Source organism: Toxorhynchites rutilus, chromosome 3, assembly GCF_029784135.1.
Source record: "Toxorhynchites rutilus septentrionalis strain SRP chromosome 3, ASM2978413v1, whole genome shotgun sequence".
NCBI classification, from domain to species: domain Eukaryota; kingdom Metazoa; phylum Arthropoda; class Insecta; order Diptera; family Culicidae; genus Toxorhynchites; species Toxorhynchites rutilus.
The window spans coordinates 258,021,968-258,040,873 of record NC_073746.1 but is presented as its reverse complement, the minus strand read 5'-3'; the positions used below and the strand labels follow the sequence as shown (position 1 = coordinate 258,040,873).

Sequence of the window (18,906 nt, the reverse complement as noted above, 5' to 3'; positions counted from 1 at the left end):
AACCGACTGAGTTTTACGACTATTTTGCTTGATACTATTGCTCTTTATATTATTATCAATAGCATTGTTTGAACTTTTGACTACATCCGCGAAACTTATGTTATTAAGAATGACATCATCATTATCATTATTCTGATATTTACGTTTCTTCCGTTTAGGAATGTTTTGGTGCGATTCAGAAGGAATTGCACCAGGTTCATCGAGCGAATCATTCCTTGCAGCTAAATTATTCTGCGCGGTAAATGTTAAAAATGAACTTGTCATAGAATCCAATCTCTCACATATCAATTTTTCAAGAGACTCACATATATTTTGTCTCAAATCTTTCATACCGCACTTTAGCGCGCTGTCTAGCTGAGCCGTAATGTGATCTCGCATGTCCGTAAGCGAGTCAGAGAGTGAAGATAGTTTCATCACCTCCTTCTCTACCTTTCGCACACCCGAGATAAGATCACTTTGCTCACCACAACCCTGGTCTGATAGACAGTCATTACATTTGAAAAAAACATTTACGTTCTCCGTGATAAGCTTTGCTGTTGGCCTGCTCAGAAGTGTGCATTTGTAGTGGAACACTCCGCTACACTTACCGATACAGCAAACCGGCAGATCGCTTACCACTATCCCCAGTTTACACACCGAACATTCCATAGCCAACACAGATTAAAGCGGGACGCTATACAACCATACAGAGAAGAGAAATAAAGAAAGAATAAACCGCCACGGCTGCTATACAAGAAAAACAGCACGCCGGGGCCGGCTGAAAAAGGCAAAATTAAACAAGAATCGGTTGTTGTAGGCAACCGTTCTCCTACTTATCCTGATTTCTCAACAAAAAGGGCACGCGAACGAAGACTTCTTTCGCTGCACAGGGCAATATTTCACACTAAATATTCATAAACTATCACAGCACAAAACACAATACTATGTCCACCATGATAATTTTATAATTATCGATAAATGTTCCGGTTATTGTTTGGAGAAAATTGATTTTTTGCTGGCATTTCTGTTTCAAATACGCAATGTGTATTCCCCAGGTACATTTAGAGTCAAAATATACTCCAAGGTATTTGAAAAACATCGAGTGCCTGATCGCTTTGCCGGATAGGTGAAGCTGGAATTGGGCGGGTTCGTGCTTCTTAGAAAAAACGACCCTCGGTTTTCTCCGTAGAGAATTCGATACCCAGCTTGAGAGCCCACGTGAACAGGTTGTTCAGGGTATCTTGCAAGGATTTTTGCAGAACGGCGGGATTAGTACCCGTGATGGAAATAACTCCATCGTCTGCAAGTTGTCTCAACGTGCAATCTCTAGTTAGACAATCATCTATATCATTGACGTAAAAACTGTACAAGAGGGGGCTTAGGCAGGAGCCTTGTGGCAGGCCCATAAAACTGTATCGAGAAGATTTCAAGCTGCCATGATTGAAAAACATGTGCTTTTCTGAGAGTAAATTGTACAGAAAATTATTCAGAATTGGCGAAAGTCCACGATTATGAAGTTTCTCTGAGAGAATTTCCATGGAAACTGAATCAAATGCCCCTTTGATATCGAGAAAAACGGAAGCCATTTGTTCTTTGCGAGCAAATGCGATTTGGATTTCAGAAGATAGCAGCGCGAGACAATCGTTCGTCCCTTTACCTCGGCGGAAGCCAAACTGCGTATTTGACAGCAAATTGTTTGTTTCAACCCACTTGTCCAAACGAAGTAGAATCATTTTCTCTAACAATTTACGAATACAGGATAACATTGCAATCGGCCTATACGAATTGTGATCGCAAGACGGCTTGTTGGGTTTTCGTATGGCTATCACTCTCACTTGTCTCCAGTCATGCGGGACTATATTCAGCTCCAGAAATTTGTTGAACAAGTTCAGCAAACGCTGTTTTGCCAAGTCGGGAAGATTCTTCAATAAGTTGAATTTAATCTTGTCCGACCCCGGAGCTGAATTGTTACATGAGAGAAGTGCAATTGAGAATTCTACCATCGAAAAATTCTCATAATCGCCTTGGAGCGGAATGTCGCGTACGACGTTTTGTGCAGGAACGGAATCGGGACAAACCTTTCTTGCAAATCTGAAAATCCAACGGTCAGAGTATTCCTCACTTTCATTTGTATGGTTCCAGCCACGCATTCTCCTAGCCGTATTCCAAAGAGTGCTCATAGCTGTCTCCCTTAACAAACCATTGACGAACTTCCGCCAATATCCACACTTTTTTGCTTTAATCAGACCTTTTAGTTTGGCTTCTAGAGCTTGGTACTTTCGAAACCATTCCACTAATCCAGTTTTCCTGAATTTTTTGAAAGCGGATGATTTTTCAAGGTAGACCTTTGAACACTCCTTGTCCCACCAAAGTGATGGAGGACGACGTCGGAAAGTGGTAGCAGGAACACGTTTCTTTTGAGCTTGAAGTGCGCTTTCGTAAATCAAACTCGATATAAAGTTATACTCTTCGAGTGGAGGAAGTTCATGCATTGAAACAAGTGCTTCAGATATTATTTCTGCAAATTTTCTCCAGTCAATATTTTTCGTGAGGTCATACGCAATATCGACTGACTCACGAGAACCTGATTCATTGGCGATCGATAAAATTATTGGCAGGTGATCACTACCGTGGGGATCTTGGATTACCTTCCACGTGCAATCCAGGGATAATGAAGAAGAGCAAAGTGATATGTCTAGCATACTTGCCCGTGCAGGAGGGATGGCTATCCTAGTTGCTTCCCCTGTATTTAAAACTGTCATGTTGAAGTTGTCACACAGATCATAAATCAACGTGGCACGGCTGTCATCATAGTGTGACCCCCATGCTGTTCCATGGGAGTTGAGGTCACCTAAGATTAGCCGCGGCTCCGGCAATGCCGCGATGATATCAAAAAACTGATGGCGGCCGACCATGGTTCTTGGAGGAATATATATCGAGGCAATGCAGAAGTCTTTGCCATTGATTTGTGTCTGGCAAGCGACAACTTCAATGCCTGTCATCGATGGGAGAGTGACTCTATAAAAGGAGTGACATTTTTTGATCCCCAATAGTACGCCACCAAACGAGTCATTTCGATCGAGGCGAATAATGTTGAAATCGTGGAAATTCAGCTCGTCGGCTGAAGAAAGCCATGTTTCACAGAGGGAAAATACATCACAGTTAGAACTATGAACTAAAAATTTAAATTGATCTAGTTTAGGGATGATGCTTCTGCAATTCCACTGTATTACAGTGGTCAAATCCTTGACCTCTTGCACTGAATCAGGCATCGAGGGAGTTTGTTATTATGTTTAAATGTTCACTTCACTAGTTTCACTCCTCAAGACTAGTCGTCTTTATTTCAAGCTTCCTGAAATCTTCCAAATCGTTACCACTCAAGAGGTTATGGGTACTTCAAGCAAGGTTTCGGTGCACGGAATACCCCAGTTCAGCAGAGGTCCTGGATTTCACAACTGGAGTTTCCGGGTACGGATGTTCCTGGACGCGCAAGGAGTGGTCAAGACGTTGACAGATTTTTGTGATGTTGCTCAGGTGGCCCATTAGGGCAATAAAATCGCGGGTTAAAACTAAACTGTATTTAGAACGATAAAACGTGACTATATAATTCTACATCACAATACAATAACACATAATGGTTTTCTACCTCTTGACGTCAACCGAACAGACAGTCGAGGCTGTCAGCGGAGAGCCTAGTGGTTATGTTTGGTTAGGGTGGCCAGTTAACCCCAACATCTCCCTCCTTAAATTCGCTGGTAAGCGTTGAACCACTGCGGCGCTCTTCTGACACGAGAAGATCGTCGAGGGGCCTGGACCACTGGCAAAGATTCAGCTGCTGTCGTCGATGACGTCGCTGTTGAACAGGACGAATTTGTTTCGTTTGGTAACGGAAATGACTTCAAACTGGACGATACCCGATCCGATGGTTCCAATCGGTGTTCCAGCGAGGGTGTGTCCTGAATCGGAGTACGCATTGCTGCAGGCGTGTTCACGTCGCACTCACTCAGCAGGATGTCTAGCGGTATACTTTGCTTCTTGCTTCCTTGATGGGTCATTGCACCTCGGCTCTTCAACTGGTTTATGTGAGAACGGATCAACTTCCTATTATCGACCCATACGTTATACATTACACAGCCGATCCTTTCCACTACCGTGCCTGGCGCCCAAGTCCACTTATTGTTGATGTACACTTTGGCGTAAACGGTATCCTTCGGAACGAACGACCTGGATTGAGGATTAGCATCAGTCTTCATTGGTTGTGCTTGGTTGTGCGGTACACGTAGAAGTTCCAAAGACGTTCTGAGTCGACGATTGTACATCAGCTCCGCAGGTGATCTTCCATTTGGCGTATTCAGATTTGGCGTGGTTCTGTAGGTAAGTAGGAATGTATCCAATGCCATTCTGATGGAAACTTCTCCCTCCTGAATCTTCCTGACCGCCCGCTTAAAGGTGTCCACAAATCTTTCGGCTTGGCCGTTGGATTGTGGGTGGAATGGTGCTGTTGTCATGTGTTCCACTCCATTTTCAACGCAGAACTCCTTGAATTCGGCGCTTGTGAACTGCGTGCCATTATCGGACACTAAGACTTCTGGCATCCCCTTGTTGGTGAACACACTTCGTAGCAGGTTAATTGTAGCCTTCGCTGTGATGGACTTAGTCGGAAGAATTTCCGGCCATTTACTATATGCATCCACTACGATGAGATAGTACTCGCCCTCCAGTGGGCCAGCATAATCGACGTGAATTCTCTGCCATGGAACCGTGGGCTTTAGCCATGGCACTGGTGTTGCTTTTGGCGGAGATCTTGCTACGGAGGCGCAACTGTTACAAGCTCGAACGTAGCTAGTGATTTCGTCGTCCATACAAGGCCAGTAGACAAAGCTGCGCGCGATGGCCTTCATCCGTTGGACTCCTGGATGTCCCTTATGCAGTTGATTCAGGCATCGCTTTCTGTAGAGTGCTGGTATAACCAACCTGTCGCTGAACATAATACTACCTTCGACGATGGACAGCGCTTCCTGGCGGTCGTAGTAGCGCAATAACTCTTGGTCCTTGATTTCGGCACGATTTTTCGGCCATCCGTGTTTGATGAAACGGTAGACTTTCCGAAGAACTGGATCGGAATTTGTGGCTTGCTCCACCATCCGAAAACTGAGTGGGAGCTGACTGATTGTGCTGTTGGCTACAGATTTTAGGTCTTCTTCGAGGTTTGTGCAGGCTACTACAAAATCTTCATCGGGTTTGATGTGCTGATCAATTAAACGCGACAATACATCCGCATTCCCGAATTTATCCGTTGCGACATATTCCATTGAGAAGTCATAGGACAACAGTGTAAGGGCCCAGCGTTGGAGGCGATTAGCTGTATACACCGGTATACCCTTCTTTGATCCGAAGATCCGCAATAGTGGAGCATGATCCGTTTGTAGACGAAACCGTCTGCCGAAGATGAATTTGTGAAACTTAGTTACCGCAAATACAATTGCTAATCCTTCACGGTCTGGTTGCGAGTACTTTTGTTCGGTGGATGTTAGTGCTCGCGAAGCATGCTGTATCACCTTCATTTTGCCATCCGGGTACTTGTGGCTGATAGTAGCTCCGATGCCGATTGATGATGCATCAGATGCTACAACAATTTCTCGTTGTGGATCATAGTGTGCCAACAGAAGATCAGAAGACAGAATCGCTTTAAAGTCGTCGAAAGCCTTTTGACACTCTTTTGTCCACTTGAAGGGTGACGATGTCTTGAGGAGTTCGTCTAACGGGTATCTCAGTGAGCGCATATTCGGGACAAACTTGCCGTAATAATTCACGGCTCCCAGGAATGAACGGACACCGGTCAGATCGCGAGGAGGAGGCATGTCCTGGATTGCCTTGATTTTATTCGGATCCGGGCGAAGTCCGTCTTTATCGAGCAAAAGGCCCAAATATCCGAGTTGTTCCCGTCCAAAAGAGCACTTTTCTGGTCGAATCGTAAACCCGAATTCTTGAATGCGCTGAAGTACTGCGTGCAAGTTTTGCTGATGTTCTTCAGGGGTCCTACCACCAACGACAACATCATCCAGATAGCCCGACGTGAAGCTAAGTCCTGCCAACATGATGTCTATCATTTGCTGGAATGCGCCAGGAGCTGCCTTCACTCCGGGAGGGAGCCTGTTATATTGGTACAAGCCCCGATGAGTATTAACGGTGAGTAGTTTCCGACTGCTTTCGTCGACCTCCATTTGCAGAAAAGCGTCTGATAAGTCGATCTGGCTGAAAACTGTACAGCCAGTCAACTTCGAGAAAATGTCCTGTGGCAAGGGTAGCGGGTACTGATGCGGTAGTAGGCGATCGTTTAGACCGGTAGAATGATCGCCACATATACGGATACTACCATTTGATTTTCTCACCACGACAATTGGAGCCGCCCACTCCGAGAAATCTACAGGAGAGATTATGTTCAGGCCTTCTAGACGATTTAGCTCTGCATCGACGATGGGTAGCATCGCATAGGAGACTGGTCGTTTAGGTCGAAAAACTGGTTTGCATGCCTCCTTGAGTGCCAAACTAACTTTTGTCTTGGTGCAGAGTCCCAGAGTTGAACTGAATAGTCTGGGATAGTCCCTCTGCAATGAAGCTGCATCGATTGGTCCCTCACCGCTAACGAGATTGCAGAATTTGTTCATCGGTAAAGACCAGAGGTTCAGCTTGTCGATAAAATCGATTCCCAGAAGATTCAAGGAGTTATTAGAAACGTAAATATGACCAGTACTCACGAACTCGTTTAGAGAAACTGTGCAAGAGAACTCAAATTCGAGACGAAGGTCCTCTCCTGATGCAGTTTTGGCACTTTGAACTGTCGGCACTGCCGCTGGCCTACCGATTCTCTCCCATATCTGCTTCGACACAATCGTGATGTCTGATGCTGTGTCTAATTGAAGACGAACCGGAATATCGTTCAGCTTCACCCAAACGAAACGCCGCTTGCCTTGCACACTGTTGACGGACACCACGGTTTTGGTGGAAAACTGCTTATTGTAGGGTTTTCTTCTCTTCGCTGATCTCTTGGCACTGGAGCAATATCCTTCTTTGTGCCCCGACTGATTGCAGGACGAGCACTTGTGGTTGATGAAGCTACATTCTTTTGCGTAGTGCATCGCACCACAATTCCAGCAAGGTGATGCCGGACCACTCTTCCGCTGCTGATGCTGTTGCTGTTGGTAACTACGCTGATTGTCGAACGGCTTCTTGAATGTCTTCCGGTGTTGCTGGTTTCCCTTGATGGCTTGAACTGTAGAGGGAACCGGATTCTCAATCATGGCTGTATCACTTTTGAGGTTCATCAACCGTTGACATTCCTCGATGAGCGTGTCCAGGGTGGCATTATTGCTATCCTCGATCTTGGAAAGCAGTCTCATTCGCACTTCCGAATCGCGCTCGGATTTAAGGCCACAAACAAACATTAGGCATTTGAACTGTGCTTCTGACATCTTGGACAGTTCAAATTCCACACACATCTTGTTCACCCGGCAGGCGTACGACACATAATCCTCCGTGGGTGATTTCGTGATGGTGAGTGTGGAGTACCGCTTTTTCACTGCTGACTCCTTTGTACCGAATAGACCTCGTAACTTCTCCACTGTTTCCAAAAACGAGAAATTTTTCGGTGTGTTTGGCAGGATGTAGCTGACATATCGATAATGTTCCTGAGTTCCCAACCGACGGAGAAGCAATCGTACCTTTGCACTGTCGTCAATTCGTTCCGCATCTTTCGCGAACAGGTCTTCATATCTCGCAAACCACGAACCAAATGTGGAATGAGTTTCTGGGTCGTACAGAAACTCTTTAATGTTTGCAGCCAACGAGTCCAGGATGATTTCCGGATTGGGAGGAACGTTCACTTGGATGGATTGCATCGCGCTCCGAAAGATTTCCTGCTGCTGCTGGAAAGCTCCCTGTTGTTGTTGCTGTTGCGACTCTCGCTGCTGCTGAAGGAGCTGGTTGGTTATGGCTTGCTGATGCTGCAGTTGCTGCAATATTTGCAGATAGAGGGCATCGTGTGGAAGGCCAAGCTGCGGTTGATTGTGGAGAGGTGCTGGATGTTGCTGAGGCGGTAAAGGATGCTGCTGTTGATGCGGAGGAAGCTGTTGCTGCGGTGGAGGATGCTGCTGCTGGTGATGCCCATTCTGGCCCTGTCCGAGTGAATTGACTCCCGAAGCTTGCTGCTGCTGCTGCTCCTCCATTACGCTATATGTGCGCTTTCTCCTCTTCCTTGGAGGCGTCGTGGTGGTGGTGAATTTTCGGACGCGTTTTCGCTACTCGAAACCGGAGAAACCGACAAAAAAAAACGTTTACACTCGTCGCCACTTTTGTGATGTTGCTCAGGTGGCCCATTAGGGCAATAAAATCGCGGGTTAAAACTAAACTGTATTTAGAACGATAAAACGTGACTATATAATTCTACATCACAATACAATAACACATAATGGCTTTCTACCTCTTGACGTCAACCGAACAGACAGTCGAGGCTGTCAGCGGAGAGCCTAGTGGTTATGTTTGGTTAGGGTGGCCAGTTAACCCCAACACAGATGATCCCCCAGCGGACACTGCGGAGGCCGCGGTGAAGACGAAATTTGACGAGACGGACAGAAAAGCGAAGTCACTGTTGATCGGTTTCCTTGGCGATGACGGCCTGGAAATCGTTCGAGATAAAACTTCTGCGAAAAAAATGTGGCAAGCTCTCGAAAATTCCTTTGCTAAGAAGTCTCTGGTGACGCAGAACCTGGTTCGGAAGCAGATTGGACGGTTGAGGATGAAGGAAGGCGATTCCATGCGTGGTCATCTGGTGGTTTTCGAAGACCTGATTCGGCAGCTCAAACAGGCAGGCGGAGAGTTAGCTGAAGCGGATTTGATCGTGACGCTGTTTGGGACTCTTCCGGAAGTTTTTGATCCGTTCATCGCGGCGCTCGAAATCCTAGGCGACGAAGATTTGAAATTCGATACCGTCAAGCAGCGGCTCCTGGCAGAGGAGGTGAAGCAGCGTGACCGACACAATGATGTGGTGGAGAAGTCAACGGCGTTCATCGGCGAAAAAGGTAAAGTTAAACCGAAAACGTTAAAAGGCAAGTGCCACAAATGCGGCAGAAAGATTGCCGCCAGAGGAACAACGGTGAGGCCAACGTAGCTTCAGGAAGAGGTTCTGTGAGCTTTATGGTCAACCGTGAAGAATCTGGCCGACGGCAGAGCGAAAAGGTCACCTTCAAGTTGGACTCTGGATCAAGCGACCATTTGATTAATGATGCCAGGGTATTTTCGTCGTCTTCAAGACTGGCTGAGCCGATCGTTATTCAAGTTGCCAAGGACGGCGAAACACTCGTGGCGAGAACGAAGGGCGTGATCGATGGCTGCAGCAACAAAGGTGTTCGGGTAAATATCAACGAGGTGCTGTATATCTCCGACCTACGGGATAACCTGATGTCCGTTAAACGACTGGCAATTGCTGAAATTTCGGTGCTGTTTGATGGTCGTCAAGCAGTGTTACGGAAGGAGAACCAAGTGATTGCCACGGCCCATTTGAAGGGCAGTCTGTACGAGTTGGAAATCAACGTGGATCCACCTGTGGCATCGTCGACTTGGCCATCTCAATGAAAAGGCGATGGCAAAACTGGTGCAGCACAACATGGTGAATGGCATCAACGTGAAACCAAAGGCAATTGAGTTCTGTGATCCCTGTGTACAAGGTAAGCAGTGCCGCGAACTTTTCAGCGGAACTAGACAGCGAGCAACCCGGGTGTTGGAACGAATCCACTCGGACGTCTGTGGTCCTATTGATCCACCGGCGTGGGACGGGTCGCGATATTTTGTTTCCTTTATCGACGACCACACGCACTTCGTGGTTATCTACCTGATGAAGAAGAAGTCCCAAGTTTTCGAGAAATTCCGTGAGTTCTAAGCAAAAGCTACAGCGGCGACAGGCAAGGCGATTTCCAGACTGACCGTAGATCAAAGAAGGGAGTACTGCTCCAACGAACAGAAGGCGTGGTACAGATCCAAAGGCATTCAAGTGGAGCCAACGGTCGCTTATACTCCCTAGCAGAACGGTGTAACAGAACGATTCAACAGGACGCTCATCGAGACGGTACGTGCTATGCTCTTCGATTCACAGGTCCCAAAGAATTTGTGGTCTGAAGCCGGTCTACACCGGAGTGAACCTGCTGAACCGAAGTCCTACGGCAAGCCTCCAGTGTGAAAAGACGCCAGCTGAACTGTGGTTCGGTACGAAGCCAAGTGTAGAGAAGGTTCGCATTTTCGGATGCAAGGCATTTGCGTGGATTCCAAGCCAGACAAGGAAGAAGCTCGATCCGAAAAGCGGAGGTAGTCATGATGGGGTATGCCCCTAATGGCTACAGGCTCTGGGATAGAAAGCATCGGAAGATCATCGTAGCCCGAGATGTAAAGTTTGACGAAACACGTTTTCCTTATGGTGGAGAACCAGATGAATCATCACAAGCTCCCCTGGTCGTCGTATTCCCGCTTGAACAAGAGGGGGAAGCTGAAGATGTACAAGCTGACGTGGCAGAACCAGGTGACGATTCCCAAGAAGAAGAAGATCCGCAGTCCGACGACGAAGCTCAACCAGACGAGCCTGACGATCCGACACCACCAGCGCTCCCTTCGCAACCAGAACACTGCGAGTCCGACGGACAAACGCAAGTGAGACGCAGCGGACGGGTGCGCACGCTCCCTGGTAAGTTATTTAATTACTTTACCGGTTACTGAGCAACTTTTGGCGGTCTACTTTCCATAGATACTCCACAAAGCTATGATGAGATAACTGGACGAGATGACAGCAAGGATTGGTTACGTGCGGTCAAAAGCGAACTAGGCTCTCTGAAGAGGAACAACGTGTGGCCTGGCTGACGTGAAACCCCTCAAATCGAAATGGGTCTTCAGACTGAAGGAGGACGACAATGGTAGGCCCGTTCGCTACAAAGCACGTTTAGTGGTGAAGGGCTATCTTCAAAAGCCGGGACAAGATTTCGAGGAAACCTACGCACCGGTGGCAAGGCTGGCTACAATCCGAGCTGTGCTGACCGTCGGAGTTCATCATAAGTATCATTTTCATCAAATAGATGTACGGACTGCTTTCCTGCATGGAAGTTTGAAGGAAACCATCTACATGGCCGTTCCGGATGGAGTTCAAGCGAAGCCTGGTCAAGTTTGTCGATTGGTCAAGTCGTTGTATGGCCTAAAGCAATCCCCGAGATATTGGAACGAGCGTTTCAACGAAGAGCTGCTGAAGATGGGCTTCATTCGGTCCAAGCACGACTATTGCCTCTACACGAAGCTGGTTCCCAATGATGAGCTGATTGTGATTCTATACGTGGATGACCTTCTGGTGGTGGACCGGAATCTATCAACGATTGCGCAATTGAAGCGTGATCTGGCCAAGCTGTTCGAGATATCCGATTGTGGTGACCTGTGCCATTTCTTAGGCATAAAAACCGACTACAACAATGAGGCTGGTGTAATGAAGCTGTCGCAGAACGCAGGCATCAATCGGCTGATGAAACGCTTCGGGATGGATGACTGCAATCCGGTCAGAGTTCCGATGGAGAAAGGCCTCTCACTGGAACCGACAGGCCAACGCACTGACGAACCATATCGCGAGCTATTGGGATCCCTGATGTATCTCATGTTATGTGTTCGACCTGACGTATGTTTTCCGGTTGGATATCTGGGTCGTTTCCAGCAAAACCCTACGACTCAACACTGGCAAGCACTGAAGCACGTGGTCCGGTACATTCAAGGAACCAGAGGTATGACGCTACTATTCCGGCGATAGGAATCGAGCGTACCATTGGTTGGGTACGCGGATGCGGATTGGGCCTCCGATGTCACCGATAGGAAATCTGTCAGCGGTTACCTATTCAGGGTGTTCGGATGTTCCGTCCCCTGGTGTAGCAAGAAGCAGCAGACAGTAGCAACATCATCCAGCGAGGCAGAATATGTAGCTCTGAGTCTGGCGGCGACCAAAGCGATTTGGCTGAACGGAGTTCTGGAGGATCTGCAAGAAGCTAGCGCACCGGTTACCATCTACGAAGATAACAGGGGCTGCATCTGCATGGCGAAGAATTTGGAAATGAAGCGCACCAAGCATATCGACGTCAAGCATCACTTCCTCCGTGATCACGTGGCGTCTGGATCCCTGAAAATCGAACCTATCAAGACCGAAGATCAGATAGCGGATATATTTACCAAGCCGTTGGAGTCTACCCGTTTCAAGGCTCTACGGTCAAACCTAGGATTAACTGTTTGAGAGGGGGTGTTGAAGTGTAGTCATCCAGTCTAAGCAACCCTCTGTTTATTTGTACCGACTACCAACCTTAGACCCTTAGCAACCTAGTTTGTTATTTTGTTTAAATGTTCACTTCACTAGTTTCACTCCTCAAGACTAGTCGTCTTTATTTCAAGCTTCCTGAAATCTTCCAAATCGTTACCACTCAAGAATTTGGAAATCGTGTGATCTATACATGAAAGCGAGAAAAAAACTGTTTTTAGTGAGTCAAACCGTTGTCACGTCACGCTGGAATGGGTCAAAGAGTCAAAGGGTAATCAATCAATGGAGAGCTCAGTGATTGGACTCACTAACGTTCACTTAGTAAGAAAACGTGGATGTTTTCAAATCAAAAAATCTATTTTTGCGAGACGAAGTACGTCGGGTCAGCTAGTATTCAATTATAATTCAACTCCAAGATGGCCAATTACTTTTTTCATGCAACTCCCGCAAATGGATGTCGAATGAAATGATTTGACTAACATAATACAGTACATCTGTACAGAGCTTTTTTATAATCAAAAGAACTGATATCTCTTAATCCATATAATGTTGATCATATCGAATTTTCAGTCGGGAGAGCAGAGCAGATAATGGCACAGTTTCCTTCCTGTTTTATATCCCGAATATTTTTTTTTTAATATTTTTTACTTCATTTTTTTTGGGAATGTTTTCATGATGTACTGTATTTGATTTCGGAGCTGGTAAGGCGATTCACAGATCTAGAGTCAGACGAATTAGCAGGATTCACTGAGGTAAGTGATGTGATTTTATAAACGCAATCTATTACCACTCGAAAAAATAGTAATTCGAAAGTCTCATATGTCACAAAATGTGGCAGAGATTACTGCCAAGGGTTATCTTTAGAAAACTCTTGTGAAACTGATAAGATCAGAAGTATTGTTTTTTATCGTGCGTGTTCTTTGTCGAACTCCAATTACAAAGGCGAAGATTTAGCATTGGGAAACCTGAAATAGTAACTGAGAGAACTCCAATTGCGACTACGAAGACTTATCGTTCGAAAACCTGTGAAGACAACCGAGCAAGCTCCACTAAACTCAACCGAACCGGTGATACATCCCGTTAATCATCGAGCGTACTTTTTATCAAACTCCATTCACATCAACGGTAGATTGAGGTGGTTGCTATAGAAATGTGAAATAATGTTGGTGGGTGATAAACTTTTGGACAGCAATTCATCGACATTTTATGTCTAACGTGTTTAATGGTTGGGATCTATAAAAGTAACAATTATCAATTTGACATGTGGGTGTAAACCTGAAATGTTTACATCAATATTTCATTTCGTGAAGTGGTCATATAAGCATGAGATGCTAAAAGCCTTCAGATTTTTGAGTTCAACTCGATTACAGCTAGTACTTAAGGTTCGAATTGATTATTAACAATGTTTACTTTAAAAATTTTGTTTTCAGATAGATACGTTCAGTTGAATTGAATTTGAGGGAAGCTAGTAGATGTTGTTTTTGGTAGTGCGACGGATTGGACCAGACATTATTTTCGCTGATTCGTGCTATCAACCTGCTACAATTTAAATGTTTTGCAATGCTCGATTCATGCTCAAGCTCTAATAATCGCAAATAATCGATTTTTTAAACCTTGATCTTATCGGCAAGAGAGCAGGACAATCCTGTGCCATCCGGTTCCACGTTCAATGTTTTAATAACGCCGTCTTCCAGCACCATCGAAAAGCGCTTGGAACGCAATCCTCCAAGAGGTGGCAAATCGGCACCTAGCTCAAGCTTCTTCGTGAACACTGCTGCCGGATCAGCCAGCATACGAACCTTGCCGGCAGCGTTATGTTGTTTGCCCCAAGCCGACATAACAAATGGATCGTTTACCGAGACGCAAACAATTTCCGCAACGCCAGACGACTTCAAATCGCCGGCTTTATCAATATAGCCGGGCAGGTGAGTCTTCGAGCAACCTGGCGTGAACGCACCAGGGACTGCAAACAATATAACTTTCTTTCCCGAGCAAAGATCGGCTATGTTGACTTTATTCGCTGGAGAGTCCTCAAACAGATCAATCGATGGGATTTTATCGCCTTCCTGAAAAAGAATTCAATGCAAAATGGATTAGTTAACATCAGCAAACCGTGTTTATTATTCTCAAACTACTACTTCTATATTTTGATGTATTTAGTGTCGTTTTTCCAATATCATACATTTATTATGAGTTCAAATTCAAAGCCAGGCTTGAAACCCCAGTGAGAATAATTCAATCGGATTCTTTTGTCATATTCAATTAATAATCGTTTCTTGCTCCAATCATTAGGAAGGCATATATCCCAAACGGATTAAATCCCTAATCCTTACATCCGTTGTTCACAAAAAAAAAATGTCAATACGCGATGATGGCGAACGCGAAATGTAAATTTGCATAATTAATGGATATATAGATGGATAACATGTATCGCACATCACGAATACCGTGATAATGGTATCATCGGTACACACTTAAAACAGACATTCAATTACGAAATTCTGGGAATAAAATTATTATGAAGTCATCAGAGCTTAGTGGAAAAGTACTCGTTTCTAGAATCATCTCCGCAGGACAATTCCTCATCAAGCTCTCGAATCGAATCGTCATAATTTCCAAAATCATAACCTTCATAATAATATAACACATACAGAACGATATCCTCGGTTGAAAATATCCGCTCAATGTATTATGTAATTTACACATATTTTATGGATGCCGTATCTGATCCGATAGGAAAATACCCACCTTAATCTGAACCATTTTCGTTGTATGAAATAACGACTGTTGCAGTGTAAATGCGGATCGTCCAAGTTCACTTAATAGACTGAACTTACTGGAAATGTTCTGTACTAGTAGCGGATACATTGAACGTATGAAAAAAAGAATGTAAAGGGCAATAACAACAGAGCAGAAACAGCCAAAGGAAGTACACTTGTGATGATTGGCAAACAAACTGCTTGTGTGAATTCACTGCACACACCGAAACAACACTAACAAGGTTCGACAAATGCGCTTGTGTAAGAGCCGGAAGCTTTGTCAAAACAAACGAATGCCGATACAAAACAAACAAAAAACATCCATGATCATCATTCTCTCCTCTCGCGTTTGATCATTCATTTGAAATTCGCGATGGAAGTGGTACAGTGTCGACGTCTGGTGGCGACTCTCATTTAGGGGCCATAATTTGGGTCCCACACGCGTTAGTGTAATTTCTATCAGATTAGAAGCCTTTATGCCAGTTTTCAAATGTAAAAAATTGAATACAAATTTTCACATCATGTTATTAAAATACTTGAAACACGTATTTCTGACTTTTTTTTAACCATTTGTCTATACATTTCCAACATTGGTACTGAATCTTTTCATTATAATATGAAGTTGTCTACAAAAACAATTTTCGTATGAGATTTTTTCACTACCTCCAAAAAAAAGGTGTTTTTCACCTAACGGAAAAGCTAATTTTCATTCATGATTTTAATTTTAAAAACGTGTTCATTCCACCTGAAAATTAATTAATCTTTGACACTCCCCTAAACTAGTAAACGAAACCCAATGCCGTTGACGCGGATTTGCATCTTCGAAGATACCGTGTTGCCATTTACAACAGATTGTTAAAACGCACTATGCGGCTTTCGCAATGATATTATGGTACGGTTGCAAAATCGCTGCGGTGGTTCGAAGGAAATAATTAGCTGCGCCAGTTTTGATCTCTGATTATGATTATGATTATTTATTATAAATACCATGATGATGATTACATTGATGAGATTTTTGCGTCAATCGATTTCCGAAAGCCTTAACAATTTTGTTAATTGAATAAAATAACATATGTCATGAAACTAACTATCGAACGATTGAAAAATCTCAACCGCTATTCTCCGAAATACCTCGTTCTGATTGGTCGAAATTTAAAATACAAGCTTCCTTCTGTACTTACAATTATTGCTCAGTTATTTTCTGGTAGATTTACGAGAGTTTTACATCATTCATTATATACATATATTCATTATATATTTATCAAAATTATATATTTTATGAAACTACAGACTTCAAAACCAAGATGACTGAAGGAAGTTGCAATCAAAAATATATGCAAGTACAAGAACTTTAATGTTGGTTGCTTCGTGAACTTTCTTTTCATTGACCGATCATGTATCGTGGAACATTTAGCACAAGTGTAAGTGTAAAATTGTTTATGGTAGCAGTTGTGTCAAATGACTTAAAATATGGAACGAATTATTACATTTTAGTCCCATGAGGGTTGTGTCGGTTGTGTCACGGACACAACCGACACAACCCTCATGGGACTAAATTAAAAAATATTAGGCTGTCAAAAAAGTCCTGCGGTATTTTTTCTGAATTTTCATTTGTTCATAAAATTAGTTACAATCATCTGTTTTAAGTCAAATATACGCCGTTTTGTTCGATGACTTGTTCCCAACGAGATGCTAACTTCATAATACCCCTGTTATAGAAGCTCGCTTCCTTATTGGCAAAAAACTCGGATAGCCAATTTTCACAGGCCTCTTTTGTGGCTAACTTCTGACTACCTAGCTCGTTCGCCATGGACAAAAACAGGTGGTAGTCACTTGGTGCAAGGACTATACGGCGGATGCAAAAGAACCTCCCATCCGAGCTCCCGGAGCTTCTGGCGCGTCACCAAAGAAGGGTGTGGCCTGGCGTTGTCCTGATGGAAGACAATGCGGCCTCTGTTTATCAAAGATGGCCTCTTCTTCATGAGTGCTACCTTCAAGCGGTTCAGTTGTTGGCAGTACAGGTCCGAATTGAGCGTTTGGCCATAGGGAAGCAGCTCATAATAGATTATTCCTTGACAATCCCACCAAACACACAGCAGAACCTTCCTGGCCGTTAATGAGGGCTTGGCCACCGTCTGAGCCGCTTCAGCGGGCTTCGACCACGACCTTTTGCGCTTCACGTTGTCGTAAGTGACCCACTTTTCATCGCCAGTCACCATCCGCTTCAGAAACGGGTCGATTTTGTTGCGATTCAGCAGCGATTCACATGCGTCGATACGGTCAAAGATGTTTTTTTGCGTCAACGTGTGTGGCACCCATATATCGAGCTTCTTTGTGAATCCAAGCTTCTTCAAATGGTTAATAACGGTTTGATGACTTATACCCAGCTCTTGGCCGATGCTACGGCTGCTACTATGCCGGTCTTTCTCGGCTAATTAAGCGATTTTGCAATTTTCGACGACAGGCCTTCCGGAGCGTGGCGCATCTTCGACGACCTCTACATCAGAACGAAAACGTTGAAACCATCGTTGTGCGGTGGAAATGGAAACTGTATCGGGTCCATAAACTGCACAAATTTTATTGGCAGCTTGAGATGCATTTTTGCCTTTGTCATAGTAGTACTGTAAAATATGTCGGATTTTCTCTTTATTCTGCTCCATATTTGCGACACTATAACTCACGAACGACTTAACCAAACAAAACACTGTCAAGGACTATATTATAGCGCGCAAAAATACCTTTCCAACAAGCTATAGTATGACTCGATACAATGAATACAACTAGAACTACGCGCTTACAACGACACCTCGCGGAAATACCGCAGGACTTTTTTGACAGCTTAATATATAGTAAGTAACCTCCAAATCGACATCTAACTTATTGGACAGACCTGTAATGCGACACGAATAATTGGACATTTTTGTGAACATCTAGTTGGGGACCCAAATTATGGCCCCTGATTGAAAGTTACCACCAGACGTCAACACTGAGTGGTTACTCGTATGTAACTTGTAAGTAACTTGTAAGTAATTTATTGTACTGTAAAACGTTGACTGTTTACAAGTTGAAAACTGTAGTTTCGTAGCAAAATGAATAGTTAAATAATAATGAATATGAAGTTTTTCGTTTCGTTTTTCACCGGTAATACAGAGAGAAACTAAAAATATTTTCTCATTAATCATTGCACTAATATAATCATGATAGCTAGCAGTCGATTTCAACTACAGTGAGGCCAACGACAGGCTCAAGACCCTCAAGACGATTCCTGTGACGACGGCAATTCTCGGCAAATTGTCGAATGAACGTACCGATTCGAACCACTGTACGAAGGCTGGAGTAACGGAAAACTATGTCATCGATCGGTTCTTCTTCGACGACTGGCAGGACGACAATTTTGCGTGCTTCAGACATCTCTGGAGGGAGTGATTTGACCGGAACGTATTTGGCTGGCCATCGTAAAGACGACGTGCGCAGCCACTCTGGCCCATGTCACCATAGATGATTTCTCTGAGGTCGTGCAGGTTCGCACCCCGAGAAATGAGGTTGGCTGGATTATACTCACAAGACACATGGTTCCAGACAGCATGAGCGGTAAGCTCCTGAACCTCAGCCACCCGATTGATTTGACTTCGACATCAGGAGACGCACTGTGCAGGATCTAGACGGAGTAATTGAGCGGAGATATAAACAGCCACCGTATGCTGCTTCGGAAGCATCGCTGAAGCCATGGATTTCTAGGCGCTCATATCCTGGTTTAAGTATATGGCGAGTAATACGTAACCGATCCAGAGTGGAGAGATTTTTGTGGAAATCCTGCCAATCGCTGACAACTGCAGCGGCCAATCG

General features: G+C 44.5%; 2 protein-coding genes across 2 annotated transcripts; both read right to left on the bottom strand.

Annotated features, from left to right (window-relative positions):
• Positions 1 to 3,687: 3,687 nt before the first annotated feature.
• Positions 3,688 to 13,346, bottom strand: LOC129776459 (uncharacterized protein K02A2.6-like). Its single transcript, XM_055782116.1, has 2 exons — positions 8,744 to 13,346; positions 3,688 to 8,678 (listed from the first exon to the last, which is right to left on the bottom strand). The coding sequence occupies exon 2, from the start codon at positions 8,202 to 8,204 to the stop codon at positions 3,723 to 3,725; it is 4,482 nt and encodes a 1,493-aa protein (XP_055638091.1). The 5' UTR covers positions 8,205 to 8,678; positions 8,744 to 13,346; the 3' UTR covers positions 3,688 to 3,722.
• Positions 13,347 to 13,503: 157 nt separating this feature from the next.
• LOC129776460 (peroxiredoxin-5, mitochondrial) lies at positions 13,504 to 15,310 on the bottom strand. The gene is made up of 2 exons (XM_055782117.1): positions 15,050 to 15,310; positions 13,504 to 14,367 (listed from the first exon to the last, which is right to left on the bottom strand). Exons 1-2 carry the CDS (start codon positions 15,167 to 15,169, stop codon positions 13,909 to 13,911), a joined length of 579 nt encoding a protein of 192 aa, XP_055638092.1. The 5' UTR covers positions 15,170 to 15,310; the 3' UTR covers positions 13,504 to 13,908.
• Between the last annotated feature and the right edge of the window lie 3,596 nt (positions 15,311 to 18,906).

What these genes read in the sequence shown, in the direction of transcription:
- LOC129776459 (XM_055782116.1), bottom strand. Translation starts at nt 8,204, where the DNA reads ATGGAGGAGCAGCAGCAGCAGCAAGCTTCGGGAGTCAATTCACTCGGA.
- LOC129776460 (XM_055782117.1), bottom strand. Translation starts at nt 15,169, where the DNA reads ATGTATCCGCTACTAGTACAGAACATTTCCAGTAAGTTCAGTCTATTA. An exon ending in CGAAAATGGTTCAGATTAAG is followed by an intron (nt 14,368 to 15,049) that starts GTGGGTATTTTC and finishes ATTCTTTTTCAG; the next exon opens with GAAGGCGATAAAATCCCATC.